The following is a 19023-nucleotide window of genomic DNA, read 5'->3' on the forward strand; positions in this document are numbered from 1 at the left end:
TCGCTAAGCGATTTTGCCATAAAACGGAGCGATCGCTGAACAAGGCACCACTGTGTTGTCTAATTTGCCATCATCAAGATCTTCTTGCTTCTTAGCTGCCATAAGTGTCTTTTCCCAGAACAAAAGAAACATTAGACTCAAGGGTAAGGGTGACACCAATAAAATATGAGAATGTGCACTGCACACGGACAAAGCCATTGTGGCGCGGGTGAGGAACGAGAGATCCTGCCACAGTATTGGGAAGAGAGGGGAACAGACTGAATTTTGATTCCCTGGATTTTGGTATCCTTTGGGGCCCTTCCAGGTCAACAGTTATTTGATTCATGACTTAATGTTCGCATTAGGCTACCCTTCACCTCCTGCAAGCAGAGACCCAAAGCAAATCCCTCATTTAAGATCAGGACCCCCCCCCTCCTTTTCTCTGACCAACACTTTATTTTCGGGTGATTTCGTGCCGCTTTGGGTCCACACTTGACTAGTTTTTAATTTAAAAAAAAATTACTTTGGTTCTTTTCCTTTGGGGGAAACCTTTCCCCCCTGTTTGGATTTGGCTGGCTCAACCAAAAGCTACAGGAGCAGGATGGCCTTAGAAAGCAAACGGGAGGTTCCGTGGCTGGCAGACCTTCACCCGATTCATGTCCGTCTCCTCTTTTTGTCATCTGCTTACTCTTATGGTCAGAAAGGATTAGCGCTTTACGAGCCCTAGGAATTTCTCTTTTCTTTCTCCGTCAGGCGAGGTAGTGAAGTGTGGCTGCTGTTTCGTAACCCTAACGCTCTGCATTTTTCTTTTTACCCCCCCCTCCCCTCCTTCCCCACCCCTGGCCTCTTCCCTTTCTTCTCTTCCACAGAGATTTGTGCCGCCGACTGCGGAGGGCATGGCGTTTGTGTCGGAGGCACCTGCCGCTGCGAGGAAGGGTGGATGGGGGCCGCCTGTGACCAGCGAGCGTGTCACCCCCGCTGCCATGAGCATGGGACCTGCCGGGACGGCAAGTGTGAATGCAGCCCAGGCTGGAACGGAGAACACTGCACGATTGGTAGGGGGGAAATACCTTTTTTTTCAGAAAAGAAAGCCAAACCCACTGAAAATCAATAATCCGTGGGGAGCAGGAGGGGTGGGAGGGGAGGGGAGCGGGGGAAAAGGAGCATGCAAAACTGAATCGGCGTGACATTACCGTAGCATGCGCATCTTCTTTTATGTTCCTGGATTTTCATGTTCCGGCGCCATACATTTTCATGCGGCTCTCTGCCTTCCCAGTCCCAAAACCTCCAATGTCCTTTCATTTGTCAGTACGAACACACACACACACACAGAGACAGAGACACACAGACACAAAAGGTATATGAATAATAGGGTCAAGAGTATGTGGGAGATCTCTGGCTACCGCACACTAAAAAAGAAAATGGGAGGGATGAGGTGGGCCTAAGATCCGGCCCATGAAGAAGATCCGCTTTCTTCTGAACGTAAAGTCGATTTCTCGTCCTCAGGTTTGTGAAGGAAGGTTCCAGAGTGTAGGGGAGGTGTCCGGAAAAACCACATCAGCCCAGATGTGGGCAGCCTAAGTGGAGTCTCCAAGGGGCAGGACTTGGATCGTTCCACATTATGGAGAGAACCCCAACACATTCTACAAAATATTTGCATTGTTTCCAAAGGAGTTCAAGTTGCAGGAATCAGATTTGTGTTCTGAATTGAGATACTGTAGTTGTGCTGCTTATCTTTTCTTCTGATTTTCTTGCTTTACCCACAAATGTGTCCCAACAGTTTTTTGGGGATAGGAAGATGCGAAACTGTTCCCGCTCCGTGTCAGCTTTAAATCAGGCCCCCCGTCAGTTTGGCAATGAACAGCCTCTTCTTTGAAAAGTAAATCATATCTAGAACATCTTCATCAAAACTGTTAAACTGCTGGATAGCTCAGTAGTTTATGTATCTGGCTGCAAAGCCAGAGTTTGGAAGTTCAATTCCCCACTGTGCCTCCTTGACAGGGGCTGGACCTGATGATCCATAGAGTCCCTTCCAGCTATACCGTTCTAAGATAATTATTGAAGTGAGTGGAAAAACTTTCAATTCTCTTCCATAATTTATGTTCTTTGCTTGTTTCCAAGCAAAGCATTGAACTTTCTCCTCTTTGGCCCAGTTTGAGGAGTATAAATGGCACTCAGGTTCTTCTGCCTTCCCCCTCCAACGTAAAACACAACAGCAAACAAGAAAATTGGGTGGTTGTTGTGCGTTTTTCAGGCTCTTTGGCCATGTTTTGAAGGTTGTTCTTCCTGACGTTTCGCCAGTCTCTGTGGCCGGCGTCTTCAGAGGACTGGAGTAGGAACTCTGTCCATGCTCTGTTGCTGTTTGTTGGACAGTTGGATTGTTCTACAGCAACAGAGCATGGACAGAGTTCTGACTCCTGTCCTCTGAAGATGCCGGCCATAGAGACTGGCAAAACATCAGGAAGAACAACCTTCAGAACACGGCGAAAGAGCCCAAAAAAACCACAACAACCATCAGATCCTGGCCATGAAAGCCTTCGAGAGTACAATAAAATTGGGGTTTTAGCAATCCCTGCTTGTCTCATCAGTGCTCCATGAATTAGTCCCATGATTAGGTCTTAGATGACTACTCAGTTTGCTGTGGCATCAAGCTTTCTCATCCCCAGTTCACCAACCTGGTCATACAGTATTTGTTTGCTCCTGTGTCTGCCCCTCTCAAGTATAAAGTGAAGTCAGTACACATGAATATGTCTAATGTTTGCAACTGTCTCCATGACCGAAGGAAGCAGAATGTTTCTGAACCTTATATCTCTTTTCTCTCAGCCTGTCTTGCCTCCTGGACCAGTTTTGGCTTGAGGAGAGGAGCATATAGTCAACCAAAAGGAGAGATATAAAACCAAGAGAAACATTTAACTGACTTCCCACATGTGTGCCATTAAAATATGAGCCCTCTTCCCTGTTCATACATGAACAGGGCAGACACAGGAGTGACAAATACTGTTGCTTACACACACAAAGATGCATCATGTGCAGACTCATTGGCATTAAAATGACGCACTCATCCATGCCTTTCCCTGAACGCTGATCATTTTTTATGCTAATGTGGCTCTCCACGACGCCTTATAAACGGACACTCCATAAATTGGCACCAAGTGACATTTCTTACAACCGCATTCTTATCTTTCTGTTTGCACGTCTAAAGATTTCTAGCCAGTGAGAATCAAACGTTGGTTCTTAGAATTATTTTGAAATAAAATGGAATGGTTTCAAGACCATTAAGCCACAGTGCAAATGTTTAGAGGTGTACTTAATTCTTCTTCTTCCACATCATACCTTGTGATGAAGTTGCCCCTTGGCGCTGTTTGTGGAAGGGCAGCTGCTCAACAAGAAGCTACTCTGCTTATTAGTGATGGGAGTTTTGTATCTCTTGGACTACACATCCCATAATGCCACATTCTAGGAATTCAGTCTGAAAGATATATTAGAAACACTTAACTGTGGCTCACCTGGGAGAACGGCCTCAACTGGAAGGCTTTGAGGCTGAGCTAGGCCTAGCTCTGTCCAGCTTCCTGTTCAAAAAGGAAGCTCCCAGCTACCACCACGGCAGGAACAGGAAGCTTAGGTGGAGCTAGGCCTAGCTAAGCTTCAAAACCTTCCCGCAGCAGCCTTTCTTCCAGGTGAGACACATTTAAGTGTCTTAATGGTGTCTGTCAGGTAAAACTCCCAGAATGGGGAATTATGGTACATGTAGTCCAAGAAATCCAAAAATCCAATCCCTATTGTTTTCACCGATTGTAACCCCAGACAGAAATGCTGATTCTCAGCCCCTCCACAGGTTACGTTGGGAGCTCATCTCTGACTCTTTGGGCTTCCACATACAATTGTTAAGTGGCTACTGAACATCTGAATCAAGCTACGATTGACAAAAGCCATGTAGGGCTAGCCCAGCCAATCATCCTCCATTTGATCCATGAACGCTTGCTCTTACTCATCGCGTTCCTCCCAGTGAGATTTGTATCTCTTTTTTCGCACGGTTGCTTCTGGCATCTTAAGAGGCATACCCTGTTTCACAACTGAGGTGACTGTGTATTTTGTACAGCTGTTTTCGAGTCTTCCTTCATCATTACTCTACTCTTACAAATTTACCAGGGAATTATTCACACCATTACGTCGGCATGTCTGTTATTAGAGATGGAGGTATTCATATACGAATATTCCCGCACAGCTGGATTTACCGAGGCTCCAACTCCTGGGGCCAGACCATCCACTCATGTGTTCAGTGGCGGTGGCAGCCTCATTCATCCTTCCAATCACTCCCAGAGCGGCACTCTCTTCCTGTTTGGCTAGCCACTCCAGGCATGAGGAGGGAGGACATGTCTCCCTGCATGGCTGCTGAGTGGCTACCTGAGTGGGAAGAAAGCCATGCGCCAGGAGGGATTGGAAAGGTGAGCGAGGCCACCGCCGGATGCATGAGTGGACAGTCTGACCCTGGGGGGGCAGACTCTCGTTAAATCCAGCTCCGTGGGGATATTCATATTCGTCTATGACTAGCCCCATCTCTATTGGTGAGCTTAGGTGTTCCTGCTTTAATTCTGCTTCACCGAAGCAAAGAATGCCCAATTTTGCTTATTTTGTTCTCACTGGTGAGAAGGACAGAGTTGAAAACTTTTGCCCCTAACCGGGGAGACTGTGAGCATTTCTTCTCTCTTCAGGATTCTTTTTTTGTGTATAAAAAAGCCACTCAAATGTTTTTGCACGCACATACACAAAAATCTTGGACAAAATGTAATTTTTATACAAACTAAAATAAACTCTTTTTGGGGGGGCAGAACTTAGAGTAGAATAGTTTTTGGACCGAAACTCCATTATCATGTGCGCTAGTTAGAGAATTCTAGGAGTTTTTTCCCCACCTTGGGCCTTTGGACCTGCTGCAGCTGATTGACTTGGTTGCTTTAACACCCTTGTGAACCTTCACACACTGCTAGACACAACATTTTTTAAAAGTTATTAAAAGCAGAAAATCCAGTACGACACCCACAGGTCTTCTACGTTGAAAGGAAGGTTTGGATCCACATCATGGCAAAGTTAGTGGTGAGACCTATAAAAATTTCTGTGGGATTTGGGTTGCTCCCCATAACAAACTAACTAGCTTTCCATGAAAATCATTTGGATTTTCTGAGGTGTTTCTGTCAGACACTGAAAAAACAACAACCCTAAAATGTTCACTCCAAAAGAATATGGATCTTATCACTGGAAAACTACAAAACCTCCTATAGGAACGTAGGCTTCATGTGTCACATCCTGGGAAGAGCCTTTTAAGGGTTCCTCGGAGTGGCGCAGAGCTGCTCATTTTGATTTTGTTAAGGTAACATACTTCTTACCAAGGCAGAGGGTTCTTGCTTGCTTGCTTCCTTCTTGTTTGTGGGAAACAGCAATGAGAAAATGTCAGGGAAACCTGGGTAGTTTTTTTGATGGACGCAAACTGTCCTTCAACATTACTTCCATGGCCAAAGACACACAACTGGTCTTGACATGGCATCAACCTCCTGAAATGGGAAAAACCAGCGATTTGAGCCAATTTCCAGTCTTTCACCATTTACCCAAATATCTTGTAATCAGAATCAGCACAGTGGGAGTTTCAGGTCTCAGTCCAGGGTGAGGAGTAATCATTACTTGTGATCGTCGCTCTTGTTGTATGTATCCTACAAAGCCCAGAAAGTACAAGAAAAGCTTTCTTTACATGCTGCTTTCTCTAAACAGCCTGTAAATGCTCGCATGAAAAAGATACCTTTGTGGACGACAACTGCATAGCGACCATTTGGCATTTGGGAGTTGTAGTCAGGAAACAAAATACCTTTTTCTCAGCTGTGCCTACCTAGTGGCTTAGCAGAACGGTTGGCTGTACAGGCACGGACGCTCCAAGAGGAATACATTTCCTAGACTTCTAACCCAATGTGTACACCCTAAAAGAATTTCTCACAGAGGCACAAAAACTTGTTTTCAAAAAGGATAGCAGTATTGGCACCTATGAAAGGACATTGACGTGGACTTCATATTGTGCATGGCGCGCGTCTCCTCCTCGTGTGACTTCCCTGCATGGCCAACTTGCGTTGTGGACAACTATCCCAGTTGTGTCTCATCTTCCCTGCCTGTTTATGCCTTTAAAAAAAAGTGATATCCCAGTGGCTAACTCTAAATTCCTACCTCTGATCAACATGCGTGCAGGAAACATGACGATGAGTGCCTAGCACAACTGGAAGAAGCTACTCCTAATTTTCCTTCCCTGTTGATCACACAACAGAGAAAAGTAAGAGTGGCTTCTTCAGTTCCATCTTTTCTAGCTGCGCACAAGGTACAGCCTCAGGCTGTTTCTTGTGAGTCCCACCTTGGTTTGTGTTGGCCTCTTGAACAGGTTAAGCTTCTAGTCCCTGTGTGGAACTAGCTGTTTCGATTAGAGGTGTGCATGATTCTGTTCTTGGACTACAACACCCAGAATCCCCCAGGCAGCAAACTAGTGATTCTCTAGAAAATGCCATCTGCTGCATATTCTGAACAGCCAGAACATTGACGTTTCTCCCATTTTAGAGACAGATTTAATTAATCCATCTTCTCCCCTTGCTTACAAATAGCAATCTTGTTCTTTCATTGACCTGTTTCTAGATAGTTCAGTGGTTTAGGTCTCTGACTGTGAGGTTGGGAGTTCGATTCCCCACTGGACCTCCTTGACAAGGAGTTAGACTCGATCCATAGGGTCCATTCCAGCTCTGCAGTGCTGAGATGATGACGACGACGATGAACTTACCAGTGGATTCTAGACTCCAAAATGGGAGGGAGCACCAAAATTCTTTCAAAGGTCATGACTGTTCCAGGGGGTGGTCTTTTCAAGTCAGTGCAGAAGGGAGAGAGCGGAAAGAGATGGAAGATCAAAAGGAGTCATCTGAGAGCCAGACTGGAAGAAGCATAGGATTGGTGCCCAAGATGGAGAAGTAACACTCTCCAGTCCTTACTCAGTAAAATTAAAAGTACTTGGCAGGAAGAAAGCAAATGAAAATCACCACTACAACAGCCTACCCACTTTTCCTTCTTCTGAAGATGTCAGCTCTTCAAAAGAAAGGGAGCCTTTCAGTCACACCACGCTGGGCTAAAATGTCTGGATTCCTTTTACCATTTTTTTTTTAGCATTCTGTCAGTCTACGGCCTTAAGCCAAACAACTTAAACTCTTATTTCCTTCTTCCGAATCCGTTCCTATCGTCTCCTTCCTTGGCCTTCCCTTTTCAAGGGATTGGCTCTCGTGTCGAGCAAACTGTCAGGTGGAGGCTGTCCCACAAGGGCATCGGTCCACTGCTGCTGTGAAGAGAAGGTATGGACCAGGAAATGAAACATTTCTCTGATACCAGGAGAAGACCTTTTCTGCTCTTCTGAAAATCGACTACGTGGCCAGGATTTATACACCAGAGTTCCACCACGTAATTGGTCACAGTTGTGTCCGTGGTACTACCCTTGCCACCTAGACTGGCATGAGACAAGAGACAACATTCGATGAAATGTGCAGGAAAAGCTGTATTTGCTCCGTCTCTTTCAATATCTATGTAGAGCTCCACTCTGAACACACAAAGGTCTATAAGACCTCAGGTAGGGACATGGGGCCCCTTGCTATCTTTTGACCGAGATATTGGCCAAGTCTTTAGGTCAGAAACCCAGTTCTGAATCCAATTCATTGGTACGAAGTCCCAAATCCGAGACCCTATTAAAAACAAAAGGGAGGACTGGATGAGTTCCAAGTCATGAGTCAAATCCAAACCATTGAAAAAAGTCAAGTCACCGGTGCGACTTACGTCTGACTTGACAACAGGCCCCACAATCCATGTCCCCATCCCTGCTTTTGAGCTTTACATGCTTTCAGGCTGAAAGGAGCTGCTTAAGCAGAAAAGGGTCTAAACTCTATGATCTAATGTATTGTGTAGTTAAATCTTTATTCGGGAAAGTGGAGAAAATCCCCCTAGCTCTGTGCCGCCTTCACCCTATTCATGTTGCAGGAGTCAAATGGGCTCCTCTGGCTATTTAAATATCAACACTGGTCTCCCAGAGAAAGTCCTTATCCGCTCAGCGAAAGATGGAGAAGATCTAATCAGTGCACAAGACTACTTTCTGCACCACTGCAGTCTCACAGACGAGGGCATTACTGCAGGCAGGAACTTTGATGGTAGCCTGTGTTTTTTTTTTAATGGCTGATGTTGGAAGGTGTCCAATGTTGGCACTGTTTAAATTCATTATAATGGGACAGGAAGGTAGGGAAGTAATTTGTTCCACATACTGGGACATAACTGGAATTGAACCCCACCTGGGGCTTTGCCCCAGCGCGCCCAAACCTGAAGAGAGCCAAAATCTAGAGGCAACTTTCCATTTTTTTTTTAAAAAAGAAAGTATAGCCCTTCTCTTCCTTTTTTTGAGGGGCACCCTATTTTCCTCCTCCACTTTTCTTTAAGGGGGAACAGGGGCTCATACCCATGACCCGTATTAGTGAGAGATGAATGCCAGCCACACAAATGGCTCGTTCTGGCCCTGTGACAGCTTACTCCTGCTGGTGCTGTATCTATCAATGAAGCGACCATTGAGTGAAAGGAAGAAAAAAGAGAGAAAATACAGATATATTTATAGCTGTGGTGCTGTAGTTGTGAAAGGGACCCCCAGAACGCCCTGTCCTGTGAATACCCGCCATGTTTTTCCCCCCACTGCACCCTGAATAAATAGATATAATTTCTCCTCTTTGTTGGCTGAAGGTATTGCTGTTATCCCTTTTTTTCCTCGCCTCCCTCTAACAACGGCTTGGTTTTCTGTTACTGTTGTTGCTTTGATTGCTGTAGTGGTTGTCGTTGTCGTTGTCGTTTCTCCTGCCTTCCTTCTCCCCGCTGCTCCCTTTCCTTGGCCTCCGTCACATCCACACTGTCTTGTACTAAAGCTGTATTGCACTTTATTCAATCCTCCTTTACATGTCCTGTCTTTTATCTCCCAAGCTCACTATCTGGATAGGGTAGTGAAAGGTATGGTGGTCTTCCTTCCTCTTTCCCCTCCCCTCCCCGCCGTTTGTCTTTGTGTTATGAACACACATACACAACACCCATCCCAGTGTACACATGACAGTCATGAGTTTAGGCTGCATTTTTTCCCCTCCATATTCACAAGACTCCCGCCTGAAATCTGGCAAAGGCTCACTTTTCACGGATTTAGGCTGGGAAGGCATATCTGTGAGTTCATCCCTCTGTATGTGCTGTCCTCTTGCGATGACTTCATGTCACGGTTTCCTCTCCATTCCAACCCTCGTACTCATGAGCTCAGTTCTTCAGGAAGGAGGCAGAATGACCAGAGGGTTGGCTGAAATCTAATAGTAAGTCACAACTAGAGTCGGACTGACCATTTAATCGGTGGGGGTGATCAGTTGGGATTTGGTGAATCAGATGGGCACAAACCAATTGTTGTAAAGGTAACAACACTGCTCCCCTCCTCGGCCGATCAGCCCCTCGCCAGGCCCAGCTTGTTTGCTTTTTCCCCCACCTCCTCAGCTGATCTCCCGGTCAGGAGCAAGAGCCCAGACTTTTCTGCCCCGCCCTTTTCTCTGAGTGGCAGATCAGCCAAGGGGGCGGGGCTGAAAAGCCTGAGCTGCTACCAGGACTGGGAGATCAGTTGAGGAGGTGCCGGAAGCTAGGATGATGGGCCTGGTGAGGGGCTGCTTGAGCCAGAGGAGGCAGCGGGAGAAGGGAGCAACAGCACCTGTGGTGCAGCCGCCTTTACAAACCAGGCCGAATTGGTTTGTGTCCCTCTCTAGTCAGCACCTCTAGTTTCCTTTAATTCAGCAGTCCTAGTTGTGACCTGTTATTGGTTTGGAGCCGCTCTAGCAAAGTTTTCGTTTTAAGTGCCATGCCTCAAGCAGAGAAGACCAGGTGAGTGTGTTTGACTGCATGTAGTATCTTTCTTCCTACATGATAAAGAGCCGTCTTGATCGCTGCTTTGAAATGTTGCTTTTTTGGGTGGTGACTTGTGGAATACAGCCAGACTGCAGTACCCGCAGGAGATCGGTTCCAAGGCACCTCCCTGGCGGTTGCCGCCCCCGAAAGACACCCCAGTGTCAATACTATACGTTGCATGGTCTTTGGCTCCCTCTAGTGGCCAGTTCTGGTAAAAATGCATCGGAAATAGAAATGCCTTTTCTGAGGGTTTTTAATTTAGTATTTTCAGGTAGCGGATAATGATCCCACAGATAGAGGGGTCCCATTGTATCTCAGACTATGTGGCCAGTGGCCATGCTAGCTGGGTGATTGTGGAAGCTATAGCCCCAAAAGGAAACAATTCCAGGCTTTGCTGTTGACAGGTAACTTTGTTTTTGGATGTGAATTAATCTCTTAAGTAAAAATGGTCAAGAGATCCAGCCTTAAGTTTCTAAAAGAGATGATGTATATCAACAGGAAGGTGGGTTCTCTGGATGCCCTGATAGTTATCATTCGGGCTACATCCAAACTGTCTTTGCTTCTTTTAGTCCAGTTGACACCACCTGATATTCTGCATGCATATATCTAAGAAATACCAAATGCTGCCATTGGATTATTGACCTCTTCTTCATTTGTGTTAGAAGCCATTCAGTGGTGTCTTCCAAAGTGGAAGAATCAAGCAACAGAGAGCTTTTTTTCGCCCTGTTCACAGCCGTCAAATCTTTCACGGAGGCTCCTACCACGTCCTGCAGTTCATGGTTAAGGGACTCGCGGAGACACATGAGCAAAATGCAGCCCTTATTTGGGATTGTACTTCTATCAACCGTAGCCAGGACAGTAGCTAGTAGAAGAAGAATGCTGAGAATTGCAATCCAACAGCTGAAATCCTCTTGCCTGCTTACACTGGCATAATGCAAACTGTGTTGCTTGTAGTGGCAAATTGCCTCTAATTAAGAAATCTCCGTAGAGATTATCCGTCACGTGCCAATTTGCTTGACTGTGCAACAAACAATATCTCGGTAAACTTCTTAACTTCAAGCAATTAACCTCCTAAAGTTAACCTTTTGGTGTAGCTACTTTGCCATCCCCGACTGATGTTTACTGGATAAAAGCAGACTAGAAGGAGTCCCGAATCCTGTGCATGGTGAAAAGAACCCACTGCTTTCCCTTTTTGTACTCTTTAACATTTAATCAACTGGAGGGCAATGTTAATTTAAATGTTTTGATCTACTTCGAAGTGCTTTGAGCACTCAATCAGGAAACATTTATTTATTTATTTATTTATTTATTTATTTATTTATTTATTTATTTATTTATTTATTTATCTATATATTATCATAACGTATCTTAAGACCACCCTAAAAATCCTCCCTGAGCATCAGGTTTGCCCATCTCGTGACTGATATTTCATTTTTATTGCTGTTTCTATGGCAAACTGCAGATAGAAAGCTTCGTCACAGCATTTTGACTACCAGTTTTCATTTCAGAAGTTGCATCCCCACGGCTAACACAGAGGTGCATTATCTGAATGAAAAGTACAGTGGGGTCTCTACTTAAGAACTTAATCCATATTGGAAGGTGGTTCTCAAGTTGAAAAGTTCTTATGTTGAATCTGCATTTCCCATAGGAATGCATTGAAAACCATTTAATCCGTATCTGCTCTTTTCCGTCCATAGAAACTACAGTATAGCTTTTCACCTTGAGAACATTTGTTCCTCTTATGAGAAGATTCCATTGATTAAGATTTATTTAAGCCAATTGCATCCTGTGTTACTTTTTGGGGCAACTGTGCTGTCAATGAAGGCCACCATGTGAGGTTGTTCCCTTCTAGTGCGCTTGGTTGAGCTTACATGCAAACTCTTTTGTATTAGGGAATTTTGATTACTAAGTCGGGTTGAGGATCATAGGCGTAGATCTAGGTGCGCAGCGTAGAAGAATTATTTTTGCTACCATTTCCTAGGATTCCCCCAGCAAGCATAGCCACTAACAAGCACGACCTCTGCCTCAATCATAACCAGACATGTGGGCCTTTGGCTTCGGTCCAGTCGTGCCATGAATTCCTGCTGGTAGTGCCACATGGAATACCCATCTCGCAGGCTGTCCTATCCATCTGCACTCATGAACTCATGTAACGATTGCCAGCAGAATAGAGGACCTAGAGAAACAAGAAGGTGTGTGTGCAATTTCCTTGCTTGGAAGAGTTGTAACTTTTGCAGAAATGTTCAAGAGAAAATACAAAATGTTTCTTTAAAAAAAAAACTCCTATGTGAAGAAAAAAAAAACAGCTCAAAACAGCCTGCTAAATATTGATGGTCATCTGGGAAATGGAAAGAAACGAACAAGCAGAAACCCAGGTCTCTTGATCAGAGCAGAAGGCTCTGTTTTATCTTCTGCGTTAGAGAGGCTTAGCATAGTTGGCTGGGTAGCTTGGTGGTTTAGGTATCTGACTGTGCCTTCCGGGAGCCGGCCTGTGTGACCTTGGGCAAGGTCTCCCAAGTCAGAACGACGGGCTGAAATCCTGTTGCGTAGCATAAGCAAAACCCTATGTTTTGATCCATTCCTCACTAGTAAATAAAGAGCCCCTGTTGCAATTTGAGCGGGCATGCATACATGCTGGATTTCAGCAGGGGTTCTTTATTTACGGTCAAGAAACCAATGGAAAGGTACTTTTTTTCCTCCCTTACATTACACAACAAGATTTTGGCCTCTGATTTAAACCGAAGAGATTAATTGGTTTGGTGGTCTTCTGATCCAATCCAAAAGCAAAGCACAGTAGTCTGCTTGTATACGCACCTCCAAAGGAAAGGAATACTGGAATATACCATTTCTATGTATTCTCCACCTGGAAAACCTGAAAAGGGTCGTCATAGGTCAGAATGGATTAAATGGCACAGGATGATGATGATGATGATGATAGTTAGCTGAACCCCAAGCTGAGAATACTTCTGCCAGGAGGTGAGGATTAGGGGTGTAAATTGTGCTTTTGCTCATCCTTGTGCGATAGACAACAACTTGTGACACATGTTCTCCTTGAAGCAAGGGAGCGAGTGGTCTCAGACACAGGCTTCCCCATGCCCCACTCGAACACCCCACGCAACTTTTCAAACCTGGCTAAAAGTAGAAAGGAATCTGTGTTTTTGGTGTAACATAGCGAAAGGGGCTTGCTTTAAAGTGCACCCATTCAAAGCAGTAGATTTAATTCAGGGGGGAAGGGGAAGACATGTTTAGAGTCAGCACGTTAATGTGAAATACTGTATGCCATTAGTGGGAGATAAGGATTGTGGCTGTGATAAATAAATAACCAATGGTAGTCTTCTTCTCCTTAAATTGTTCCTGTCTAAGAGCTGCCTAGGTTGGTGGATAGCCCTGCAGCAAATCCCATAGTTTTCCAGTTTGTGCAAGGAATCCTTGGTCTCTCACGGTTCATCCTCCTTGAATAATTCAGGGTTATGTTGTGGGCGTGGACGATCTCCATACCGTGAATAATTTTATGGGGTTTTATCACATCTCCTTCTACTAGGTTTTTTTTTCCCAAAATCAAAACAGATTTAACATTTTCTATGTCAGGCTATTTCCTTCAGGCTCAATTTGGTTGGCCTTTTTTTCTTCCCTCTGTTCCCCATTCTGCTGAGTAGGATCGCCAGACAGGAGAGATTTAGCGTGTCGAAAAGCCAGAGAAAGAAAGAGAAGAGAACAAGGGACAGAATTTGAGCCCCATGTGCCATTTGGAACAAGGCAGAGAGTGAAGGATTAGCTTTGGGATGCCTAGATCATCTTGTTCAATGTGCTCAACTAAAGACAGAGATAGACAAGATGCGCATGCACCCATACATGTACATAAACATACATGTACATGTGTCATGTCTTAGTGATTTTATAGGGCCCCAACCTATGACATTTATAAACCATTCATCCCACTTCTGGCCTTGAAATCTCAAGGAATGAGAAACTGGTGATCCGGCAATTTTGCTACCGTTACATTTTTATTTTCTTTGCACAACAGCTGCTGGTGCCTTCCTTCCTCTTGTCCATGCACACACCACCATAAATCTCACCCACCATCTCTAAATCAAGAAACACTGGCTTCTGACCAAGTTCAGGCCTGCTCTCACAAACCAGTAGGGTAAGTCACGCTGCAAATAAACCCATCACCGTTTAATAAGGTTTAGACCTCAACACTTTTAAGGTTGATTTTATTTTCTTGTCATTCCGGCCATACATTTTAGAAACTCTCTCTCACACACACACAAATTTTTTTAAGGCATCCAAGTTGTTCTGGAAGAGTCTTCCTCTTTCAAAGCCCTCCTGGGCTGAAGCGACAGTGTGTTAATTTAATTTATGGAATTATAGTTATAATAGTGAAATTGAGGTGTGCCTTTTTTTTTTAGCTGGAAACTACTGCCTGCCATCTCAGCATGTAGAGCTAATCATATACATTATAAACAGAGACCGCAAGCGCTAATGCTTTCTTGGTGTGTCTGACAATTTGACAATAAATTTGATTGAGTTCAACAAACACATCCTTTCGAAAAATGTGGTGGCTGAGCTATATATAGTGGTGAGACCTGCGAGAGAGGCTGGTAAAAGCACTCTTTCTCCATCAAAAAGCATTGAATGCCCCACCATGCCATCAAAGTCGATACTTGTTATAACCGTACTTCAGGAGGAAAGTGATTCTGTAGCTCTTCATCAATGGCAGCGTTGCAACCTTCGGTCCTGTGGACCCGATCCTGCAGAGATCCCCAATGAATTCACTAGGGCTTACTTCCAAGTCACACACATGGCATTGAACAGTTTGATTGATGCACGAGAAACCTCTCTTTTGATTAAACAAGGTACCTTTTCTTAATTACCGTGGTGCATGGGATTGGAGGTCATTACCTGCCTCCCCTTTCCCGCAGTTTAACTATCTAATTCATGATGTCCACATGATGTCCACACCTGGCAGGCAAGTCCCAACACAGTCAGCATCACCTGTCGCAAATGCATGTGCCTAATTACTAAATCTCACACTATATGGATTCCACTCCTGCCTCCAAAACTAGATCCTTGGCAAAAGAGTTAGGTAGGACCTTCTTGAGAGATCCTTTCCCGCTTCCCAGGTCTGATCGCTTTTTCCTCCAGGATTTCTGTTCTTTACAACAGCTGGAAAGTGTTGCTTGGGGAATAAAGGATGTGAAGAAGGGTTGTTAAATTCCTTCTTATCATTTATTTAGGTTGTCTTGACTCAGTAGGATGCCTTAATAAGGCCTTTTCAAGCCCTCTCAAATCTGTTCTTTCCCTGAGAGACAAACAAAGAGGCCTTGTGTGGGTTTTTAAAGGGTTTTTTCCCCCCTCTCATCAAGGTCCTCCCCAAATGTCTCTGTACAACATTATCATTCTCTCCTTTTTAGAAGCAGCGTGTGCCCATGTAGACAAACTGTGCAGAAGAACTTTGTTTTGAAAGAGCCAGACAACCCATCCAGGGCTTCTAATTTCTGGAAGTCTTTGAAACCCTGACTCACCATTGTAGATTTGCATTACTTGCTGAAAATTCATTTCCACAAATGCACATGCTTTTAGCCATATTGACAGAAAGCCTCAAGACCTCCTACAGACAAGGGGGAAAAAATCTTTGATTTTTGTTTTGTTTTGTTCCTTGATAAGAACAAGACTCCTAAAGTGTTGCCTCCCGACTCTTGTTCACAAAAGCTCACAGTTAAAAAAAAAAATAGACGTTAGTCTTTAAGGGGCCTCCACGTTTTTGTCTTTTATAACTTTTTATTTCCACTTTGCTTTAACCTATAATACATCTTTACCCTGGATCTCTGCTATATTATCCATAACAATCTTCTTGCGTGCCCTTCTCACGTTCTTCTACAGTCAGCCACCTGGAACATTCTGAAAGCTAAGCTATGCGCGCGCGCGCACACACACACACACACACACGGCAGAGAGAGAGAGAGGGAACCACAAACCTCTGCCTGTTCGCACATTTCATTCCTTTGTTCAAGACGAAGCAACTGCTTTTCAAGGGCTGCAACCCTCCCGATTAAAATTTTTTGAGTGTGTACCCCTTTCTGTTATCTCTGGGGCATCCCTAAAGTTAAAAGGGTCAAGCAGGGCAACAAACACAGAGGGAGCCAGAGTGGCCAAACAGATGTTAATCCGAGAGAACGAGGAAAGTTGCTTTTGCAAGCCAATTAGCCCTTTAAGAGAAAGGAAGACCCAGGAACAAAAGACTTGCATCTAAAACTATATATGGCTTTAGAAGGACTGCAGTCAGGTTGTTTTCCCTTAATTGCCCGGGATGAATGAAATGCCCCCAGAGGGCTTTATATTACCTTTTAAATGTCTCTGTTCTTAGATCAAGGAACGGATGAGCTGTTTTTGTCTCCATTTATGGAGCTAGAGTGTTGGTGATTCTTCAGACACAGGAGGGAGGCCACCAACGGGCGCTGTGATAAAGCCCTCCCACTAATAATACGGTGTATGGCAATCGCAGTTGGTTTTCTGCCTTTTATCTCCGTATTGGAGGTAGGAGAAAGCAAATTGAAAAAGTAGCAGAGAAGCAACTAAAAGGAATAGGGAGGTGATAGGGAAAAGGATTAGAAAATCATCTTTCAGTGTCCCGCCTATTTGAGATGAAGGATAGCAAGCATCTCCACTCTCCCATCTCTCTGTACTCATTAGATCCTCTTATGCTTTTTTCAATACGCCTTCTATTTTAAAAAAAAACCTTCCTTTACGCTCCTTGGATCATTATTTAAAAGCCAGGAGCTGGAAAAGATAGGCCGTGCTCCATAAAGTTTGCTGCAGGTTAAAATAAAAGTGCTTCCAATAAGTCTTCACATTTATGATGCATCACGGAGAAATCAGCCCAGGCTATATAACTTCCAACTTGAGTCATTCTTCCAGGGCTGTATGGGTAGATAGAATGGCTTGAATTGAGCAGGTCAGGTTTCATATTGGCGTTCTAAATGACTACACTGTTTCTGGTTGAAGTCTCCCAAGTGAGAACAACGGGCTGAAATCCTGTTGCGTAGCATAAGCAAAATCCTATGTTTTGGTCCATTCCTCACTAGTAAATAAAGAGCCCCTGTTTCAGTTTGAGGAGCACATGCTGGATTTCAGCAGGGGTTCTTTATTTAAAATAAAGAAACCGATGGAAATGTACTTTTTTTCATACATTACACAACAGGATTTTGCCCTCTGATCTAAAAGGGAGAGATTAATTGGTTTAATGGTCTTCTAAACCAATCCAAAAGCTAAGCAAATTGTTCTACTTATATACTGCCGCATAGCGCTTAAAGGGACGTGGTGGCGCTGCGGGCTAAACCGCAGAAGCCTGTGCTGCAGGGTCAGAAGACCAAGCAGTCGTAAGATCGAATCCACGTGACGGAGTGAGCTCCCGTCGCTTGTCCCAGCTCCCACCAACCTAGCCATTCGAAAGCATGCAAATGCAAGTAGATAAATAGGGACAACTTCAGTGGGAAGGTAACAGCGTTCCGTGTCTAAGTCGCACTGGCCATGTGACCACGGAAGATTGTCTTCGGACAAAATGCTGGCTCTCTGGCTTGGAAACGGGGATGAGCACCGCCCCCTGGAGTCGAACACGACTGGACAAAAATTGTCATGGGGAACCTTTACCTTTATAGTGCTTAAAGCACTCTCCGGGCAGTTTACAATTGAATTACATAAGATGCCCAACCCCAGTAAGCTGAGTATTCAATTTACTGACCTTTGAAGGATGGAAGGCTGAGTGAACCTTGAGCTGGCTGCCTGGGATTGAACTCCAGGTCGTGAGCAGAGTTTTGGTTGCAGTACAGCAGTTTAACCACTGCACCACGAGGCTCCTGTCCACAAAATAGCCCAGATCTTAAATACATATCTACACCAGCTACTTGAAGTGGTATAGTAGATACTCTTTTTGCCCAGAAAATTGTAGGAACTGTAGTTGATTGAGGATGCCCACAGATCTGAAACTTCAAATCCTCAGCACCCTTTCCAAATTAATAGCCTCTTGGATTGTTTGGGGTAAAACTCTTGACGCCAGCCATCCCGATCGCCATCACGGTGGGTAGGAGAGAGTTTCTATGATCCCCCAGGCAACCAGAGAACATTTTTCAGTGGAGCTTTACTCACCCTGGCCAAACAGTATGATGACGGTAATAGTAAACACGACACGTAGGAAGTTTGCAGCGCACTTCTCATGCATAATTTCGACAAGGGCTTCATCATTCATTCTGCTTTGTCTGTCAGCAAGCTAAGGAAAGGAGCAAAAGCAAGATGGGAACCACACGGCACACTAAAAGTTGAGTTCAATGAATGACGGAGACATCGTATTACAGTACTGCTTTGCTACGAAGTCAGGATGAAAACAGGCCTAAGCCAATTCGGTCTGTCTGTTCTGGCCTCAAGCAGAGAAATCTAGTTCTTATAAACCAGGTGCCAGATCATTTTCTTTTTTTAAGGATTAGGAAAAGCGTTATTTCCCGTCCTGAAAAACAAACATATCTGTGCCTTTTCTATTTTATTCTTTAGCAGTCACTCCTGTTTTTGCACTGTGGACTGCTAGAAAGATAAATAAAGGGGTGCTGGATCAAATCAAGGCTGAGCTCCTGAGTAGAAGATAAAGTGATCAACCCAAGACTGTTGTGTGCTGGACTTATCATAAGAAGATAAAGACTTAAACATTTGCTTATTACTCAGTCATTCAACAAATCCTGCCTTTCTCAACTAGTCAGGACCATGTTTTGAAGAAGACCATGATGGTTAAAAGAGCTGAAGGCAGCAGGAAGAGAAGGAGACTGGATGTGAGGTGATTCTCTGTTAACAAAGAAAAATACATATTTGAATTTACTATACCTGTTTATGATAAAATCTTTTGGAGGTCATTCATTCATAGGGTCCCCATTAAGTCGGAAATGACTTCCAGTTGAACATGGGTCAGTTCACCATAGCAGGTCAGCTGTGACAGTCAGGATGTTGGGCTTCTGAGCCCAGGACCTATCCCTTTGTGCCTGCTTAGGACCCATGGAAACTCTTGAAGGCGGTGGTTTGGAAATGGTGGTTCCACAG

At 44.5% G+C, this 19023-nt stretch overlaps 1 protein-coding gene across 13 annotated transcripts in view; it reads left to right on the forward strand.

Moving 5' to 3' along the window:
• The window catches only part of TENM4 (teneurin transmembrane protein 4), a 427285-nt gene that overhangs the window by 296601 nt on the left and 111661 nt on the right, over nt 1-19023 (forward strand). For 10 of the 13 annotated variants that reach the window (XM_078390190.1, XM_078390188.1, XM_078390192.1 and 7 more), the window contains 2 exons: nt 849-1034; nt 8995-9021. In XM_078390190.1, the coding sequence (XP_078246316.1) occupies nt 849-1034; nt 8995-9021 (213 nt within the window). The remainder of the gene's footprint in view (nt 1-848; nt 1035-8994; nt 9022-19023) is intronic. The other 3 variants (XM_078390193.1, XM_078390194.1, XM_078390197.1) reach the window with 1 other exon arrangement.

Source organism: Pogona vitticeps, chromosome 3 (genome assembly GCF_051106095.1).
Source record: "Pogona vitticeps strain Pit_001003342236 chromosome 3, PviZW2.1, whole genome shotgun sequence".
In the NCBI taxonomy this organism is placed as follows: Eukaryota; Metazoa; Chordata; class Lepidosauria; order Squamata; family Agamidae; genus Pogona; species Pogona vitticeps.